The sequence below is a fragment of the Crinia signifera genome, chromosome 9 (assembly GCF_055691185.1).
Source record: "Crinia signifera chromosome 9, ASM5569118v1, whole genome shotgun sequence".
NCBI classification, from domain to species: Eukaryota; Metazoa; Chordata; class Amphibia; order Anura; family Myobatrachidae; genus Crinia; species Crinia signifera.
In genome coordinates, this window is record NC_139225.1 from 131170681 (window position 1) to 131190460 (window position 19780).

General features: G+C 43.6%; 1 protein-coding gene across 1 annotated transcript in view; it reads right to left on the reverse strand.

Annotated features, from left to right (window-relative positions):
• The window catches only part of LOC146036924 (cytochrome P450 2B4-like), a 49817-nt gene that overhangs the window by 5380 nt on the left and 24657 nt on the right, over positions 1-19780 (reverse strand). Inside the window, exons 8-13 of the mRNA XM_083160763.1 lie at positions 16894-17035; positions 16140-16309; positions 3489-3545; positions 1920-2102; positions 1652-1793; positions 56-243 (exon numbers count right to left, since the gene is read on the reverse strand). Coding sequence (XP_083016889.1) covers positions 56-243; positions 1652-1793; positions 1920-2102; positions 3489-3545; positions 16140-16309; positions 16894-17035 — 882 coding nt within the window. The remainder of the gene's footprint in view (positions 1-55; positions 244-1651; positions 1794-1919; positions 2103-3488; positions 3546-16139; positions 16310-16893; positions 17036-19780) is intronic.

The window sequence follows — 19780 nt, forward strand, 5'->3', positions numbered from 1 at the left end:
ATGCCATTTTATAATCCCATCATTTCTTTACATTGTCTCTGGAAAAAAAAAATACCTTTGGAATATGATACCCCCTGAAGGTTGTGTCTTTACTGGTTCCATGAGCCAGTCCTGCTGGGACAATATCAGCAAATCTCTGGATCTCATGTATAACAGCGTCTGTGTATGGCATCTGACTCCTGTCCTCTACTGATGGGCAGCGATCTCTGCCTATTACATTGTCTATTTCCTGATGGATCTTCTCTGAAATATATATTAAAATGTACGTGCCATTGATACCACTTTCATTTTGGTTTCTTCTTTGTTATTTCTTTCATCATATATCAGGAACAAAACACATATTAATTATATTCAATATAATTCCAAACCTACAGTATACTGTCATTAGAATATAGAGAGCAGCTCTAACCATTTTGGATTTGATGTGTCAAACAAAATAATGGGTAAACCTCATGAAAGACCTTGAACAGGGATTGTTGTCACTTGCAGTAACAGCTGCATTGGTGAATTGTTTAAGAAAGACAGTTGGTAAAGTGTACACATAGTGGACCAGCAGAGAAAAAAATGGGTTTGTATGCAAATTATGTTTTAATTTACACCATGCAGATGGTAGGATGAGGATATGGAGATAGCATCATGAAAACATAGATCCTTCTTGCATTGTCACTAGTCTTTAGGCTGACTGAGGCAACATTATGGAAATACATTTCATCTTATTTGGGCTACTACTCCCCCCCCCCCCCCCCTCCCAAAAAAAGTAAAAAAACAACAGTTAATAGGCTCCATGCTCTGAAGAAATCAAAGTGTTATTAAGGCCAAAGGAGGATCAACAAAGTACTTCCTAATGGTCATAATGAGTGGCAACTCCTACCTTAGCATAGGGGCCTGCTGCTGTCTCTACTGTCCAGGTTCACTGTAATGCTGCTGGATCTCCGCTGTCCAGGGTCCCCATTGCACTGCCCAGTGAATGACCAGTACCAGCACCAGTACTGCGTATGTGCTGGAACCTGGCTTCTATGGACTGCATCGGCTGCAGCCAAATAATGCAGGCTAGGGCTGTACAGCAAGACAGGAAGCCAGCTTGCAGCCCATACTGGAAGTCCCAAAAGGGGGAAACACCTCCCAATGGAACTGCCTGTACTGTGGGTGACTGGCAGACAGGACTTCCAATAGGAAGAGATTCTGACATTCTGTACATAATACACTACAATAATATACCTAAATAATAAATGTTTTCAAGAGTCTGACAAAGGGAAGTATTAGGAGACCCTAAAGCTATTACAGGTATTTATTTATACATTAGCAGGAAAGGGTATAGTAGTGTAAACCCACATTGTCCAATTTAATAAGCTAGTTTACAATTTCTTACTATAACCAGGCAACATTTCTAGAGAATTTACGAATGATAACTGTTGCTTCAACCAATCGGCTCATAGCTGTCATGTGTTTGAAAAAAATGGAGCTGATTGGCTGGAGAAACATTTATCATTCAGTGATAACAACTATCTGTTAAATCCGCCTCATATCCCGGAAATTCAGAGTGAGAAGCTGATTGGTTATATCCCTCCTTTTTATCTCTTTCCTTGCTATGATAAATACCCTCCTAAATTATAAACTTTTGTGTGTATCTGGAATCAAGAAGAAATGTTACCTTGTATCTCAGGGAACTTGAGTAGAATCAGGAATCCATATCTCAATGTCAAACTTGTAGTCTCTGTTCCAGCAAAGAACAGGTCAATTACTGCTGACTGTAAGTTCTCATCATAAAATTCAGTATTTGGGTTATTTTTCTCCTAGAAAATATTATAAAATATTTTTTGTTAGCAGTTAAACTAAGTATGAAGTTTTCCCATGCTTTGCAGAAGGAGTGTGTCATTATACTCTATTCACTAATAGTGCAAAAATTTCCTCAAACTCACCTCTTCCATCTTTATGAGGAAGCAGTCTATGTAGTCCCGTGGGCAGTCCTTATCCAGTGTGTTTTGGTGAGTCCTCACCATGTCCTTTACAAAGGCCTCAAGATTTTTGAATGTTGAGAAAATTTTCCGGTGAGGGCCAGGGATATATTTCATTAAGGTTGGGAAGATATTAAGAAGCTGAAATAACAGGTAAAATTAAGAAAATTAATTCTAAAATGTATATTTGGTACTTGTGTAGTTTCACGGTGGCAGTTACATAGTCAGCGTAGTGTCCCTGTCAGAATTAGTGTAGTATTCCTGCGGCAGCGTATCCAGCGTAGTCAGCTAACTTGTGTAGTTTCACGGCGGCAGTTACGTAGCCAGAGTAGTGTCCCTATCAGAATCAGCGTAGTGTTCCTGCGGCCAGTGTAGTCAGCTTGTGTTTGTACGTTCGAGCCTAACCGGAGCTTACGCAGTTAGCGTAGTCAGTCAGCATTGTGTCAGCGCTTATTACATTGTGGGGGAACCATTGACAATTTTTCACCTGCTTGACATGACAGTTGTGAATGTGTTCCTGAAACACCCCCACTATCCACGTCAGCCTGAAGCGTGGGGCTTTGCTGCGATTGCCACGCTTCGGCTCAGTGGCTCGCTGCGCTCACCAAACTTTATGAAGTCAACTCGATGCCGACGTGGATAGTGGGGGTATGAACAGGTCAGGAGGATGCGTACCACGTCCGATCGCCACGCTTCAGGCTGGCGTGGATAGTGGGGGTTTGAAATGGAGGCATTTGCCAGTATGTAACATGGAGCACTGGTGAATGTGTACTTTATTGTGCATGAGACGCACTTGCGCACCGCACCCCCCTTTGTGCACGAGACGCATGCGTGACCGAACCCCTAACCCTGTCCATCTCCCTGAAGTGGACACAGGCAGGGTTGCCGTACCCTGCCACAAGATTTACTGAGATGCATGCACGTCTCAGGCAGATGGAGTGCCTCTCCACTGGGCGCCCGCATGATTGCCTCTCTGTCAGCATCTGCAAGCGCAGGGGATCTGGCGGTTACTGGCGCTGTGTGAGAGGCGCTCACTAGGCTTGCCAGGGACTCACTGGGACAGAGCTGCAGCTTGCGGGTATGGTGACTACACTGCCTGCACTAGGCTGCTGTTGGGCTACGCTGACAGTGTTGCGTAAGTTGCCAATGTGAAACTACACAAGTACCATATATTTTTCTCTGGTCCTATATTTATAAAGTCCATAACTAAAGGCTCCCCAAAGCTCATTCGTTTGCTAATTATTCATGAATAATTTTCCCCGTCATCATAGTAAACTAGTGCTGTTGAATATTTATCTATGACGAATTGACCAGAATGAGCTAATTTTGTGACAATATTCAATATTCTTTATTGATGCCGCATTATAACAAAAAACATTCCAAATGTAGCATATATTTATGACCAGTATAAATTGTGCTCCCCCTTGCCAAAAAAGTTTCTGGCAGCCTGGTACCCATCAACCAGCATCAAATGGACAGGCTTGGTTCCTGGCAGTCGCCTGTGTCCTCTGCAGTTTCTTAAACTCAACAAACCTTGTGCAAGACCTCTTGAAACCTTCCAAACTCCCAGGATGCTCTGGTGATATAAGGCTGCGAATAATTTTAAAAAACATATAGCAACATATACAGGGTGGGGTAACATGTATTAAAACAAAGGTGGCAGGCAGACTGTTGCTTTATTATTGTTAGTAATCAGTGTGTGGGTGGGGTTACCCTTGTCTGTACAGTGGATAATCTATCTCAACTGAAGGTTGAGATAGATTATCTGAAGAAGCTGACCTGCGAAGCGCGTACCGGCTAGCGGTGCGCAAGCAGGCTGTTGCAATTGTTTATTATTTTTCATATATGCATTTTGATCTGTGTGGTTACGGTGCGAGATTCCTCTAGCCCTTTTTAGGGCTGCAGCTCACTCCTGAGTCCCAGAATCTTTGTTCTACATTGATTCACCACTGGGCGCGCATTCGCCATACCCTCGAGGCGACCACTAGGGGTGCTAGTCCTACTCCATTGGACACCCCGTAGGAGTCACAACCGTGGTCTCATATGGGTCAAGTCTTTCTGGTATTAACACAGTCAGACTCCCGCGTGAACCATAGGTGGGACCGAGTAATACACATCTACATATATATGCATGTGTATAAATAAAATTAATTGTGAGTGAGCCTGGACCAGTATCCAGGTGTCAGGAGTCCATTAATTGTCTCCTGAACATTTTCGAACTATATTATCACCCATTGTAAAGCACCCCCCTATGAGATCTGATAGTTGAGATAGATTATCCACTGTACAGACAAGGGTAACCCCACCCACACACTGATTACTAACAATAATAAAGCAACAGTCTGCCTGCCACCTTTGTTTTAATACATGTTACCCCACCCTGTATATGTTGCTATATGTTTTTTAAAATTATTCGCAGCCTTTTAGAACATATCCAATAAAAGTTACATTTTATATTAAATTTTCTTTCTTAGGTGCACCGTCTCATAGGGACATTCTTTTCTTTCTCTCCACGTGCCTTCATTACATGTCCTATGGTAGCACACCCCTGATCCTATATATGTGACATTGACCATACAAGAGAAATCTATAGGGGTTCACCCAACATTACATAGTCTTGTGCGACTGACAAACCCCCCCCCCCCCCCCCCCCCCGTTTTTTGCTCTGGTGATATCACAGAGTGTCCTGATTGGTGGGATTTCAATTCTGCTCTTTAGAACGTGTCTCGGGGCAATATGGAGACTCCCTGTGGCAGAGGCGGAACTAGTGAGTTATGGGCCAAGGTGCAAAAATATGCTTCGCCCCCCCCATACTCAAAATAGGAACAGTGTGCGCTGAAGGCTTTGTGTGAAAGTAGCATGGAGAAATATGTGTCACAGTAGTGTCCGTTATTTACATTACGCCACATACAGAAGTAGTGCCACTTGTACACATTGCGCCAGGTAGAGCCCCTCATACCCATTTCAGGTTGCATTTATAACCTGGATTATGTGTGGGTCAAGGTGCGATGTGAAAGCACTAAACTGAATAATCTGGGTCGACCAATCCGGCATTTTGACCCAGGTTATAAGAAGGGTTAAACTCAGGTGTGCAAGACGGGCTTAGTGTGAAAGGGTCAGACCAGGGATAGTGATCTGAAAGAGCACCTTAGACACTCTGCGTCAGGATTACGCAAATCGTAATGCCCATTACAAAGTGACATACACTGTAATGCCAATTACACAGTCACACATTGCAGCACCCATTAAAGATTGCCTCACACTGTAGTGCCCATTACACATTATGCCGCACACCGTGATACCCATTGCACATTATTGCACACCATAATGTCCATTACACATTGTCAAAAACTGCAGTACCCATTATACATTATGCCGCACACTATAGTGCCCATTACACATTGTTGCACAGCATAATGCCCATTACACATTGGCGCACACCAAAATACCCTTTACACATTGGTGCACACCGTACTGCCCATTACAAATTATGAGACATACCATAATACCCGTTACACATTATGCCACACACGTAATGCCCATGACATATTATGCCAGCAGCAATGTCCCTTACACATAATTCCCCAGTAATGCCCCTTAAAGATTGCCCACATTAGTGCCACTTACAGAATTCCCATATTAATTCCATATAAGAGGTGGATGAGAGAGCTCACTGCCACGTCCCTGTGTGGTGTGCGCTCAGCTCCTATGCTGCTGAGTGGCTTATACCATGACCGACAGACATTTCAAATATGGCACAGGCTAGGGAGCCAATTGGAGCTCATGGTCCGGCAGCCAATCACTAACTGAGGCTGCCTGTCCATGAGCTCTGATAGGCTGGTGGGTGGGAGCCATATATCAAATGTTTGTCTGCGCTGGTTTGAGCCCCTCAGCAGCCATGGAGCTCAGGGCACAGCCCACAGAACATGGCGGTGAGTGGCCGTGAGCTGCCCCCTACTTAAGACAGGAGGGTCCTAAGGTATTGTGCATCCATTTAGATAGTCCTACCTTACCTGCATCTCTCACTCCCTCCACCTCTCCATCCCCCCTGCATCTCTCACTCCCTCCACCTCTCCGTTCCCATCACCTCTCTGTCACCAATGAATCTCCGTCCCCCTGCACATCTGCGCCCAAATTGCCCCTGCACTTCTCCGCCCCCTATTCACCACCACTGCATAACCCACATACACCCCCTAACACCTATCTCTATACCCCTATACCCACCACATACGCCCCATATGTCTCTACACTTACATAACCTACTGCCGGTGTCTTCCCACATGCACCCCATATCCCTCTGCCCCAAATATTACCCCCATATACCGCTACCCCAAACACATCCTGCACTTCAGTCCCAGTTCCCCAACATACACCCCATGGGCCATAACTCTCTATCCCCACCACAAACACCCTATTCCCCCCACATACCCTTTACTACTCCCATATACAACCTAGTCCCCCTGTTCATTCCACATACACTCCATAATCCTCTACACAAACTCCCATTACACACCCTACTCCTCCTCTGTCCCCAACATACCCATCCCATAACCAATCACCTCCCCCTCACATCTCACACCAGGGTGGTGACCTCTTTTATGCTTCTTAAGCTGGACCTCACGCAGGAGCTACTACATGGTCCCACTTCGTAAAAGTAGTCAATGACTGACCAGTGCTTTGGGGAAGCTGGGCGGGATAATGCCAGCTAAGTCCAGTCCTTCCTTCCTGCAGATTGCTGCGGCGCAGGCCGGGCGTCTTCTTGTACCCCCGGCGCAGGCTGCCCAATCAGAGCACAGAAGTCAGCCACTGAATCTGCAGTGCCGGTGGCTGTGACGGCTGTCACAGGGGGGAGCAGTGCTGCGGATCCGATCCGTCACACCCCCTCCCCCCCACCGCATAACATTAAATCAGCCAGCAGTTCCCCATATCTGGGCCCCCACACCCACGCCGAACTTTAAAAAAAAACAAAAAAAACGGTATGTGGTGCAGACGACAACGGGCCCCATGAGCCTTTTGGGCCCCGGTGCACTGCACCATCTGCACCGCCAGTAGTTCCGCCACTGCCCTGTGGCTTTGGAGACCTGTAGTCAGCTAATTATGCTGATAAGGGGATGTCCACTTTGGGATCATATAATGAGCCATGTTAACCCCTCGTAGTTATTTGTGATGTCACAGCCCCCTCAGCTGACTGCTGTTTCCTGTGCAGGGGGGTTGTGACCGAGGGGGGAAGTCAGCCATGTACTGTACATCCTATGTATGACTCATACAGGACAGTCACCTGGCTGGGCCCACACTGGACAACAAGAAATTACAAATATGCAATAAACAGTACATTACCGTGACAGACACATATCAGGCTCAGGGGTATATGCCCTGATGGGCGCAATACTTCTAAAAATGAGGGACTATTTCCCACCGCAGGCATACATTTGGTATCTAATGGAATAAACTGCATGGATTATTCAGTGTAACATCATATTATTGTCCCACATACAGTCTGGCTATGTCCTGTTATCTCCGGCATTCTGCCATTCTCTTGCTGACACGCTAAAACAGTAGAAAAATATGCAGCGGAACATCACATTTCACCACAATTTCCACTATCACATCTATGCTGATAATACTGAAATCTACCGCTCCTTTCCTGATCTCTCTCCATCTATCCTTGCTCATATCTCCAACTGTCTCTCTGCTGTCTACTCCTGGATGACCCAGCCCTTTTTTAGACTTAAAATATCAAAGACTAAGCTGACCTCTTCCCACCCTCCAGCATAAAACCCGACCATCTTTCATCCTAACCTACTGTTTATGCCCACTTCTTCCCCTTCTGTGTCACCCCTGTCTGTCTAACCCTCCCCTTTAGAATGTAAGCTCTCACGTGCAGGGCCCTCTCTTCTCATGTACCTTTCTCAGAAAATATAAACCTATGCCACCCTAATGATTGCTTCAGTGCCCTGTTCCCTGATGCAACTATCCATAATTACCATGTACAGTACTTGTCCTAAATTGTCTTGTACTGTAATTTGTTATGTGTTTTTGCTCATTTGTGTATTGTTAGGTGCTGCGGAACCTTTGTGGCGCCATATATAACAATGATAATAATAATAATAATAATAATAATAATAGTGATACCCCCATAAGTGAGATCTTCATTCCCCCTTCAGCAGACATATGTGCTGCACTGGACGCAGGGGCAAACGCAGGATTTTCAGAAGGGGGTTTCCAGTGGGGCGGAGCAAAGCACGGAGATGGACACTTAGGTGACTCAGTATATGCAGAGTCAGTTACAGTATTATAGATAGACCAAATGTATATAAATAATAGTAATAATAATAATTAAACAAAATACAGTGTATATATATATATATATATATATATATATATATTTATATATATATATATATATATATATATATATATATATATATAAAAGATAGCTGGTCAGGCACTCCCTTCTCTCCTGACCAAATTAATGTTATTATCGAATTATTGGAACTGGTACTTACCAATAATTTTTTCCTGTATGATGGGCAATTTTACAGGCAAGCTCAGGGCTGTGCGATGGGTTCTAGCATAGCTCCGAGCTATGCCAATATTGTCATGTATGCGATTGAGGATGATGTCTTCTACAATCATAGCACTGTCATGGATAATATTGTATTTCTAGGCCGCTATATAGACAATGTCTTTATTGTTTGGTCCTCAACCCATGAATCTTTTGCTTCCCTGATAGCCTCTCACAATGCCTCTACCTATCCGATTAAATTTACCTTTTCTGCAAGTCAGGAAACCATGAATTTCCTAGACGTCACCGTCTCTCTTACCAACAGCTGCCTTAACACTACCCTTTTCAAGAAACCCACCGACAGAAACCTCCCCCTGTTATCCTCCAGTTGCCATCCGTCAGGCCTCAAACACGGTCTGCCATACTCGCAGATGATTCGCATCCTGCAAATCAATAGCAGCCGCGACACTGCTTTATTGCAGATTGAGGAGCTTATTGACAGATTTAAATTACGGGGATATTTGCATTCTGACCTGGTTAAGGCCAAAGAGAAAGTCCTGCAGTTTAACCAAAGCGCCCTATTAAAGAAAAAAGACCCTTTGCAATCCAATCGATCCAGACTACCATGGGTTAACAAGTACAATGTTGCTTCACCCACCATTAATACCATCACGAAAAAGCATTGGCCTGTCATTAAGTCTGACCCCCAACTGCCATTTTTCGACACCTCTTTAATGCCATGTTACTCCCGTGGGAGAAACTTAAAGGATTGGCTGGTTAAAACTGATCTTTCCAAGATCAAACATACTCAAGTGACAGAATCATTTTTGAGTTCAGCCCCCGTTAGGATGCGCCCGCTGTGGTTGTGTCACCTGCCAATTCATGTTAGCAGGTAAATCCTTTCCTCACCCCCACACAGGTAAAAACATTTTGATAAAACATCATGTCAATTGTGATACCACTTTTGTGGTTTACCAAATTTTATGTCCCTGCGGTTTATCCTACATCGGGAAAACCGAGTGCAAATTTAAAGAACGGATGGCAGCCCACCGTTCTGCCATCCGCAAAGCTTTGACTTCAGGTACCAGCGAGCAACCAGTGGCTCGCCACTTTGCCACTGCCAAACACCCATTATCATCATTACGGTACCGCATCATTGATACCATACCACGGTCCATTAGAGGAGGCAATCGTTCCCTCAAATTGATTCAGTGCGAGGCTAAGTGGATACATAAATTGGATGTCATTGCACCCAAGAGTCTTAATGAAATGTTATCATATGCCTGTTTTCGTTAACCCATGGCTGCCAGCACCGCTTTGGCGCTTCATGTTTTCTGTTTATTTGCACAACTTCATTTCATATGTAAATGTTTTGTGAAACATTCTCGCTAACCGCTGCTTTACATTATGATGTTGTTCAGTTTTTCATTTACAAGTTTACGCTGCATCTTATGGCTGTCCTTCTGTTTCGTTCCCTTGCCAGTTTCCATGGTGACAGGGTACACTGATCTGACGTTCATGACGCGGCTGCGCCATGACATCATCACTAGTGGCGGCTCCCGGATTGACGCTGTGTCCTGCCCGGCACCGTCCAGCACTGTTCACTCGGTATTGCATGTCTTCTATAAAGGTATGTTTTTCACTGCTTGTATTCATGTAAGACTTGAAAAAAGTTGTTTAATACAACTGAAACGTTGTCCACTACCAGAGGCGGATTGGCCCACCGGGAAACCGGGCCGTTTCCCGGTGGGCCGGACCAGATTTCACTCTGGCTGGGCCGCTTACCTTTGTTAGAAGCGGCCGCAGCCCAGCCTGGTCAAAAACGGCAGCATTGCCCAAAACAAATATGGCCGCCGCATATATGCATATATTAAATGCATATATGCGGCGGCCATATTTGTTTTGGGCAAGGCTGAACTCTCTGCGGCCGCTGGATGCCGGCGGAAGCGCGGCGGCCCCCCCCCTCACACATGAACACCCGCCCCGCCGCCCGTACGTCCGCCGCCCTCCTCACTGACCTGACTGACTGTCAGTTAGTCGTCCGCCCGGCGCCCACCTTCCCTGCCGCTTGCTGCTCCGCCCACTCCCGCCCGTTCAAACCCTCCAGCCAGCTCACCCCCCCGCAACAGCAGGAACCCAGGCAGAAACTTTGTGAGTAGTCGCCCACTGCCACCAATGACATGTGTTCATTGTTAAAAGTATAAGGCACATAAAATATATACACACAATATATATATATATATATATATATATATATATATATATATATATATATATATATAGTGTGTGTATGTATATATATATATATATATATATATATATATACACACACACACAATATATATATGTATGTGTGTATATATATATATATATATTACACACACACACACTATATATATATATATATATATATATATATATATATATATATATATATATATATAATATATCTCTATCTAGCTAGAAGAACACAGCGGCGGCACTCGGAGACTCGTGAAAAAAAATCAACTTTATAAAACCATCAAGCAGGTGCAAACAAAGACCGACGTTTCGGGGGGAAGTCCCGTTTTCAAGGTGCAGAAGTGTGCAGGTCACTTCTGCACCTTGAAAACGGGGCTTCCCCCCGAAATGTCGGTCTTTGTTTGCACCTGCTTGATGGTTTTATAAAGTTGATTTTTTTCACGAGTCTCCGAGTGCCGCCGCTGTGTTCTTCTAGCTACCTACCCTGTATTCGAAGGCACCGGAGCAGTACAAGTATCTGGGACTGAGTGCCGGTCCGCCCCATCCCGCTATATATATATATATATATATATATATATATATATATATATATACATATATACACACACACACACATATATAGTGTGTGTGTATATATATATATATAGTGTGTGTGTGTATGTATATATATATATATATATATATATATATATAGTGTGTGTGTGTGTGTGTGTAGTATATATATATATATATATATATATATATATATAGTGTATAGGCTAAACAGCACTTTCATACATATTTTGCAAAATGAAAGGTCGACACAAGTCGACAGGGTAGTGGACAATGTTGGAACCAGGGCATGTCTGGCTAAAACATAGTCCCGAGTAATTTTGGAATGGGGTACATTAAAATAACCAAAAAAGAACCCCCAGACTGTTGTTCAGCATGTTTTAATTTTAATATGCACTTTTATCGGCAGCAGCAGCCGTCTTAAGGGGTTAACTCCATAGTGAGTATCCCCCAGCACTTGATCACTGTACTGTACATGATTTCACATTAGTCACATAAAACACTGAGATTGTTTTTAGCTTATTGCACTGTTTTTACATTGTATTTATTACTGTATATTCACCCCGTACAGATTGTAAGCCCAGAGCGTCACCATGGCGACCGGGAGATGCCTCAGGACACGCTTCCACAGGAAGGACGTAACTGACCTAGGAAGGTGTCCAGGGAGTGGTGCCAGTCCCCGGAGTGGACGCCCGGGACAGAAGGAGGAGGGGTAAGTTTCCTTATAAATTGTTTGCACTATACACACTTTAATATAAATATTATAGATAGATAGATAGATAGATAGATATATATGAGCCAGCAATGTATGTGTTGCCGCCATAACATAATGTACATTGGTGGCCAGTGCCAGCGATAATGCATACATTGCGGACCTGCACCAGCAAGGTATGTTTTACCGCCATACTATACATTGGTGGGCAGTGGCAGCGGTAACGTATGCATTGCTGGCCTGCGCTGCCACTGACCATTAATACAAAATATGTTATGGTGGTGATGCACACGTTCCTGGCGCAGGTGAATGGGTTTCTACCTATATTCCAATTGTAAAGCGCAACGGAATATGCTGCGCTATATAAGAAACTGTAAATAATAATAATAACGCATGGCTGCAAATGAAATTGTAGCCATGCACATGGGCAGGATTTTCACCCAGACAGGGCGGGACCTGATTGCTGGGCTCTGACTATAAGCAGGCCAGCAATAAGTTCTGAATCAGGCCCTAAGAACAGGAATGCACTGAATAAAATGGCCCCTGCTCCCACCCTTGGAATTCAAACCCCGCCCATTATGTAAATAACCTTTACCTCCTAAAAATCTCTCGCTTTTTGGCGAAAATGGCTCAGTGTGTACGCACTACTTTGTTGATAGATATATCTTTCAGAGATTTTGGCAAAGTCTTTTGAAATGAAAATCTTCTAGTGTGTATGGGCCTTAAGATGTAATATAATACATTTTACAATGTTATACTGTCAGCTTTTATATTGAGCTAAAGAGGTGTTAGTGGGAGATGTAAGATTAGAAAATAAAGTACCTCTAAAAGTAGTATCAGATGCAGACAGAGATGTGGTAGAAGTTTTGAGAGGTTTTCGGACCTACTGTATTTACCAAATATTATTTGTAGGATATTCCCCAAAGAAGCCATTTTTAGGAGACCCCCAACCACACCCCCAAAGTTTTCCATAGAGACTGCAATCAGATTCATCAAGCTCTAGTCTAGAAAGCAATGTATTCCAGAACTTTGGTCCAATAGAATAATACGATCTCTAGACACCAATAATAATACGATCTCTAGACACCATTATCCTTCGTAACCCAATCCGCCCCTGTCAGAGAGAGCTACTAGCCATGCCCACACAGCGGCGAAAATGGGGCGTGACCTCGTTTAAATAGGCCACACCCACAAAACACTAGACCACGCCCCCTGAAAATTTGTGCGCGCCTCCGGCGCGCAATGGCACCCCCCCCCCCAGGGCTGCTTCAAATTATTTCCCGGGCTGCTTTTAATTCCCAATCCGCCCCTGATGTGATGCAGTGTCCTCTTTATATTAGACCACACCCCCTTGTGAGACAGCCACATCTCTGGCACAGGGTGAGTAATGCCGAGTGTGCACCAGTTGTCACCATCATGGTTGTATGTGTGCAGACAATTTTTGGGGAACAGATTCATGATTGATCAGGACAGTGCATATTCACATATATGCCATACGTCACATTAGCACAGAGGTTCTCAAACATGGTCCTCAAGGTACTCAGCCAAAGGAGACATAGCACATCAGTCAATTTGATTTAACTATCTGTGCTGAGCCATAAATATACCTAAAACCTGGACCGTTGGGACACCATTAACAGCATGTTTGAGAACCTTTGCCTTAGAGTGTATTGAAGAACATGGAAAAACTATGTGTAAATAGACCCTATGGACAGAGGGGCTGTGTGCACTGTAAACCGTGTATCCATTATACAGTAGATACAACACCATTTCAGAGAAGGACTGACCCTCTATCTTGCTATAAGTGCCAGCACGATATTTCTTCATCTTGGGGGTAGGGTGGCAGGTCAGAGGTCAACTTGAGTCACAGAATGTGCTGTCTGACCGCACTTTTTCTCCTTCTTCACTGGGCTCCTGTGCACCTGAGAACATTCCCCCCTTCCGCATGGAGCAGGGACTGCAAGAAATGACCGTACATATCCTGTCCCTTTTTTATGACTCTCTCCTATCTGTATTTTTTTCCTTCTCTGGTTTTTGTGGCATAATTTTGTACCCATCCTTGACTGTCCACACCGGCATCAGTGCCCATCCCTGTGTGTGTCGCCCCCCTCCTGTCCTTTATTTCTCCTCTTTATGTTTATGTATGTATATGCTCTTTCAAATGTGAAACACAGTGTAATTTTAGAATCTCCTTCTGATCATACCACTTCCTAAACGTGGCTGTCAATGGTTGGTGCACATTCCTGCTTTTTCAACTCATTTTGCATTTTCTCTATAATTCTTGTAAGCTCCTTTCAGCTAGTACATGACATGTTTTACAATACAATACACAGATCTTATCTATCCCCTAATAGAAAATGCACACTCTACATTCTCCCATTATGTCGGAGGCATGTCCAGCCAACAAGGGGGGTGTAGCCTCATATATAGAGACTTTATCAGGAAATCACTGTTGAATCACCACAGGCATGTCCAGCAACCCCATTAATGCCTATTCCTAACCGTCACCCCTAACCCTAATCCTCCACACCCTAAGCCTCCCTGCCATACCTTCAATCGAGAAACCGACAGACAGGTTTCCGCCACCAGCATTATAAGCAATGTCAGGATCCTGCTTGATACTATTAATTCTTTATAGCCACTCCTCTTATTATAATAAATTACTTTCCAAATTTATAAAAGTTCTGCAAGGGTGTGCAGTGATAAATGTAGTTATGTTACATTTATATTTCACAGAAAACCAAAAAAGAAAGAAAATAAACTTGTTGTGAAATGTGCTCCACTCTGCAGAGTTGATAATAAATATACCTGGTACTATGCTTACCCAAGGCCCATATACACTAGATGATATTGGTCACAATATCGCTCAGAAAGGGCTTTCTGAGCAATATTGTGGACAATATCGCCTAGTGTGTACGCTCCCTCTCGCCCAAGCATGTCCAGATGAGGGAAGTCATCGTTAACGAAGGACATGTTGCATCACAGCATGGCCATCGCTACTCCTGCTGGAGCAGGCATCGGCAAGTGTGTATGCACTTGCCAATGCCTGCACCCCAGCTGGGTCCTCTGGGACATCGTTAACTGTGTATGGGCCTTTACAATATAAATTTATGTTTTTCCACTTGCATTTCAAATAATGCAATAGTGTTCTAAGTTACAGGGCACCTTCATAGGCCCTTCTCTACGCTTACTTCTATGCTGGTTCAATATCACTGTAATTTGTAATTACTATAAAGCCTTTCTCTTAAATAAATGGGTAAAAACACTTTTAAAAATGTTGTATATTTTATAAATCTCTACATTGCAATTTATTTATAATTGCGGTGTGTTCTTACCAGTTTCCATTGTTATACAGACATTTAATAGGCAACATTTGTGTCAACGGGGTAACTGGTTATTGTGTTTTGATTTTGGTTGCGGTTCTAACTGAATCGGTTGCGGTGAAGTAATATGTGAACAGGAAGTTTGGAATAGGAAATATTTTTTGTTGTTACATTGTAAAGAACGTCATCATGCTTTAAATGCAGTCTATAAACATTTCTATTTGATTCTGGTGTGATGTTTATACCCTTTGGACCTTTTTGTGGTCCACACTCAACGCTGCAAAATTTGCAGCATTGCATGTGGACTAAATGCCGCCCGCAGTGTTGGCAAACTCCCCGCACCGCCACCCCCTCGCACACCACCATCCTCCACAGGGCTACGAATGGATGATTTGCATAATCATCCATTCACAGCCTTGGGTGCGGGGGAGAAATCATTTGATAGTCGGCGACCATCGAATGATTTCTCCAGCGCTCGCAGATCAGAGACACCTCTATGGTGTCTCTGATCTGCGAGTGCCCTATGCGGGAAGCAGGCGGGCAGCTGACATAAGCTACCTGTCCCAGCACCCCGCACCTGCGTCACTGGGTGATTACCATGAAAACTCCCATGAAACACTAGGCGTTCCCATGGGCTGCCCCCCCCCCGCCCCATGACCGCTGCCCACGCTGCTAGGTGCGAACGGGACGACGACCATTTAGTTCACCGTGCCCACTCGCACCCTGCATCTGCACATGAACGAATATGCCGCATGCGCAGACGCAAAACATCAGTCCCCTATGCAAACGCGCGATGGACCGATCAAAGCAGAATAACCCCCCCATTGTGTCACTGGAGGTTAGAGAGGTACAACAAACATCTCATAGGGCCTAGGTCGAGAACCATTGGTCTTGGGTTCTGGTGTTATGCTTATGTTCTCGTTGTCCACTGCGGTCTTCAGTGTAAACCGTTGAAGTATTGTAGTGAGGAAGAGGAAGAGTTCCATCCGAGCCAGACCCTCCCCCAAACACATCCGTTTCCCTGGGGAGACAGAAGGAAATATATGTTGGACAGATTTTGATGAGGTAAATGATACAAAAGTAGACTTTTAGGATTATTTTTATGAAACTTGGTAAAAAATGGTCTGTTCTGGTCCAAATTCCTATATATTCTGCATATGATAAGGGGAAAAGCATCTGTAAGACAAGACTAAAGCTGGGTACACACTATGGGGGAGATCTAATAGGATGCAATACAGATGGAGCTGCTCCCATTCGAGGATCACCATCCGCCAGCTCCCACCAGCCCTTGCCATCCGCCGAATGGTGCGTGCGTGTCCTCCCACTCTGCCCACATCCGCCAGTGCTTGCAATCCTCCAGATTCCAGCGGATTGCGGACTGGCAGAGTCTGGGCCCATCTGTATTTTAGAACAAGCCAGAAATCACGTGGCACACCGTTTGGGAACCACTGCTTTAGGGGCAATATTGGAACAGACAACGCTGTGGATAAAACCGTCTTTAAACAATAGGTGCTTTTCTGAGGTCAATTACAGTGTTTATTCATCCCTTTTATTGTTATTGTGTTTTATTTATGTGAATACTGTATGATGATATTATGTGTGTACCTGCAGAAAATGGCATGAATGCATCATTCTTCTTAAAGCCACCATTCGCATCAAGAAAGTGTCCAGGATCAAACTTATCTGGGTTCTTGAACTGTTTGGGGTCTTTCAGGACGGAGGTCAGGACTGGAAACACCAAGGTTCCCTGAAATCATTTTAGAATCTTATTTTTCAACCTGATAATACAGTAGATACAGCACATAAATAATGTCAGCATGCCAGGGTGGCCAAAACCTGTCCTCGAGATCTACCAACAGTTCATGTGCATCAGGCATCCTTGGGATCTATAGTAGGAATGAATAAAGCAGGTATGGCAATGTGACAAGGAGTAATGACTACAGCTGTACACCAGCTAGGTGATCTGGAAAACCTGGACCGTTGGTAGATCTTGTGAACCGGGTTGGCCAGTCCTGGCTTAGAAGATGAAGCGGTTTGGTGGTAAATAAATAAAAATAGCCAAGGAAAGTATAAGAATAAGCTGCATATGTTCAAGTAAGACTAAACAGAGGATAGTAATTTATAATAAAGTAATTGTTGTAATAATAATAATAATAATAATAATAATAACAATAATTTTATTACAGAAACCACGTAATACTGTAGAGAGAGATTTAGATTTGAAAAGATGAAATACAGAAATCAGAGAGATACTGTACAACACTACAAATGTATATCAGTCATTTTGGGTAATCAATTGAAATTAGTATTCATCCTACCCATGAACCCTAAAAATAGTAGGGGGCATATTTATCAATATTTTACTACAATAATGTGGAACCTGGTAATGTTTACATCTTTTTGACATAATGTTAGCATCCCCTTAATGTATCAAAGCGTTTTCATTTAATTCTCTTCTAAGCCTTTCAAATCACATTTTTTTTTTTAGCAAGCGGATTATATTTTCTATAGGAAACGTTTTTAGTAAGCAGATTACATTTCTATAGAAAATACCTACTGTAGAATTGTAAAAAAAAAAAAAATGTACCAGAGGTAGTCTTGCAAAAATAACGCCAGCTTCAGATGGCATTATACAGGCTTCCCACTGTTCTTACTACTCCTGCTCTGTTCTTGCTGCATGCTGACAGGCAGGGCAGAGAACAGAGTCTGTAATCAGCATATGTGTCGAAATAGACCACAGGCTGGTCACACAGAGATAAAAATGTTTTCCTGCAGACTCTGACTATTAATTGGTCAACTGATCTGCACAGTCATTTGAGGTGCAGTGAGAGTGTCTGCTGGGCATTTTCAGTTGACTGCACAGATCAGCTGACATGATCACAAAAGGAGATACAGGGCTTGATCTACCATTAGGCAGCTGTAGGGGCTCCACAAAATGGGGGTGGCCCTGTATGATTATCACATAAGGATTTTAACCTAGGGTTGGGGTGGGGGGAGGGTAAAGCAAGTATTTATGGGATAGACATAGAAAGCCGTAAGGGGAGGTATAATAAGTGTTGAGGAGATGGAGAGAGTGGAAGGGGAAGCATAACCAATAAGGAGAAGCCTTTGATGACACCAATATGTAAAACAATCATATCAAAGCAAAAAGAAAACCAAGGGTAGGAAATAGATTAAGGTGTATTCTTTAAATTGCAAGAAGAAGCCTATCAGGTAAAATATGGGAGTTAGAACTAGTAGCAGTGAATGAACAATATGATATTATAGGCATACTTGCCTACCTGACCCTCTGCATGAGGGAGAAAAGGCTCTGTTTCTGGACTTCCCTGGTAATGTATGATTGCCATCACCTGTGAGGAGCTAGGTAATTGATAAGAAAGGTGTCACCACAGATGATGGCAATCATACATTACCAGGGAAGTCCAGGAACAGAGCAATGTGTCCCTCATGGAGAGGGGCAAGTAGGCAAGTATGATTATAGGTATTCATGAGACATGGTGGGATGGTACTCACGACTGGGCAGTCAGCTGGAGGGGGGGTGGTTACTCTCTACAGAAGGGATAGGGTTAAACAAGGGGAGGAGTAGTATGTCTTTATGTTAAGTCAGTGATAACAACACGCATAAAGTTACCTATTTATGAGGGTATTGGTTGTAAAACAGAGGCATTATGGGTGGAAATATGAAGTGGAGGTAAATATTTAAAGCAGTTGCTGATGCTTTAAATTAGAGATGTGCACCGGCCACTTTTAGTGTTTCGGGAAGCGTGTTTTGGATCTGTATCTCTGGCAGTGTTTTGGATCTGGATCCGTTCCAAAACACCACCTTTCAGTGTTTCGTGTTTTGTGTTTATAATTTTTCTTTAAATATAAAAATTACTAAAATCTCAGAATTTTTATTTTTTTGCTCCTATGCTATTATTAACCACAATAACATTAATTTCCATTAATTTCCAGTCTATCTTGAACACCTCACAATGTTGTTTTTAGGCCAAAAGGTTGCACCCAGGTATTGTAGCTGGATGACTATGCCAAATGACACATGTGTGCGGCGCAAACACGTGGCCCATCTAGGAGTGGCACTGCAGTGGTAGACAGAATGGCAGTTTGAAAAACTAGGCCCCAAAGAACACATGATGCTAACAAAAAAAGAGGTGCAAGATGGAATTGTCCTCACCCCCTTCAGTGTGTACTTCCTCACAGATTTTCAATTCCACGCTGGACTCCACAATCACAGGTCACTCTGTAGTCTCTGAAGGCAATTGCTGGTCTTCATTGAAGAATTGATACAGTAACTCATTTTGATGAACATCATCTCCACATTTTGCGGAACCAACCACCTACGGCCTCGCTGACCAGGTTCCCGGCTGCACTAAAAACTCTTTTTGGAGTACACACTGGAGGGGGACAACTCAGGTAAATAGAGCCAGTTTGTACAGGGGCCTCCAAACTGCCTTTTTTTTTCCTGCCACTTCGGGTATGGCGTGTCTGACAT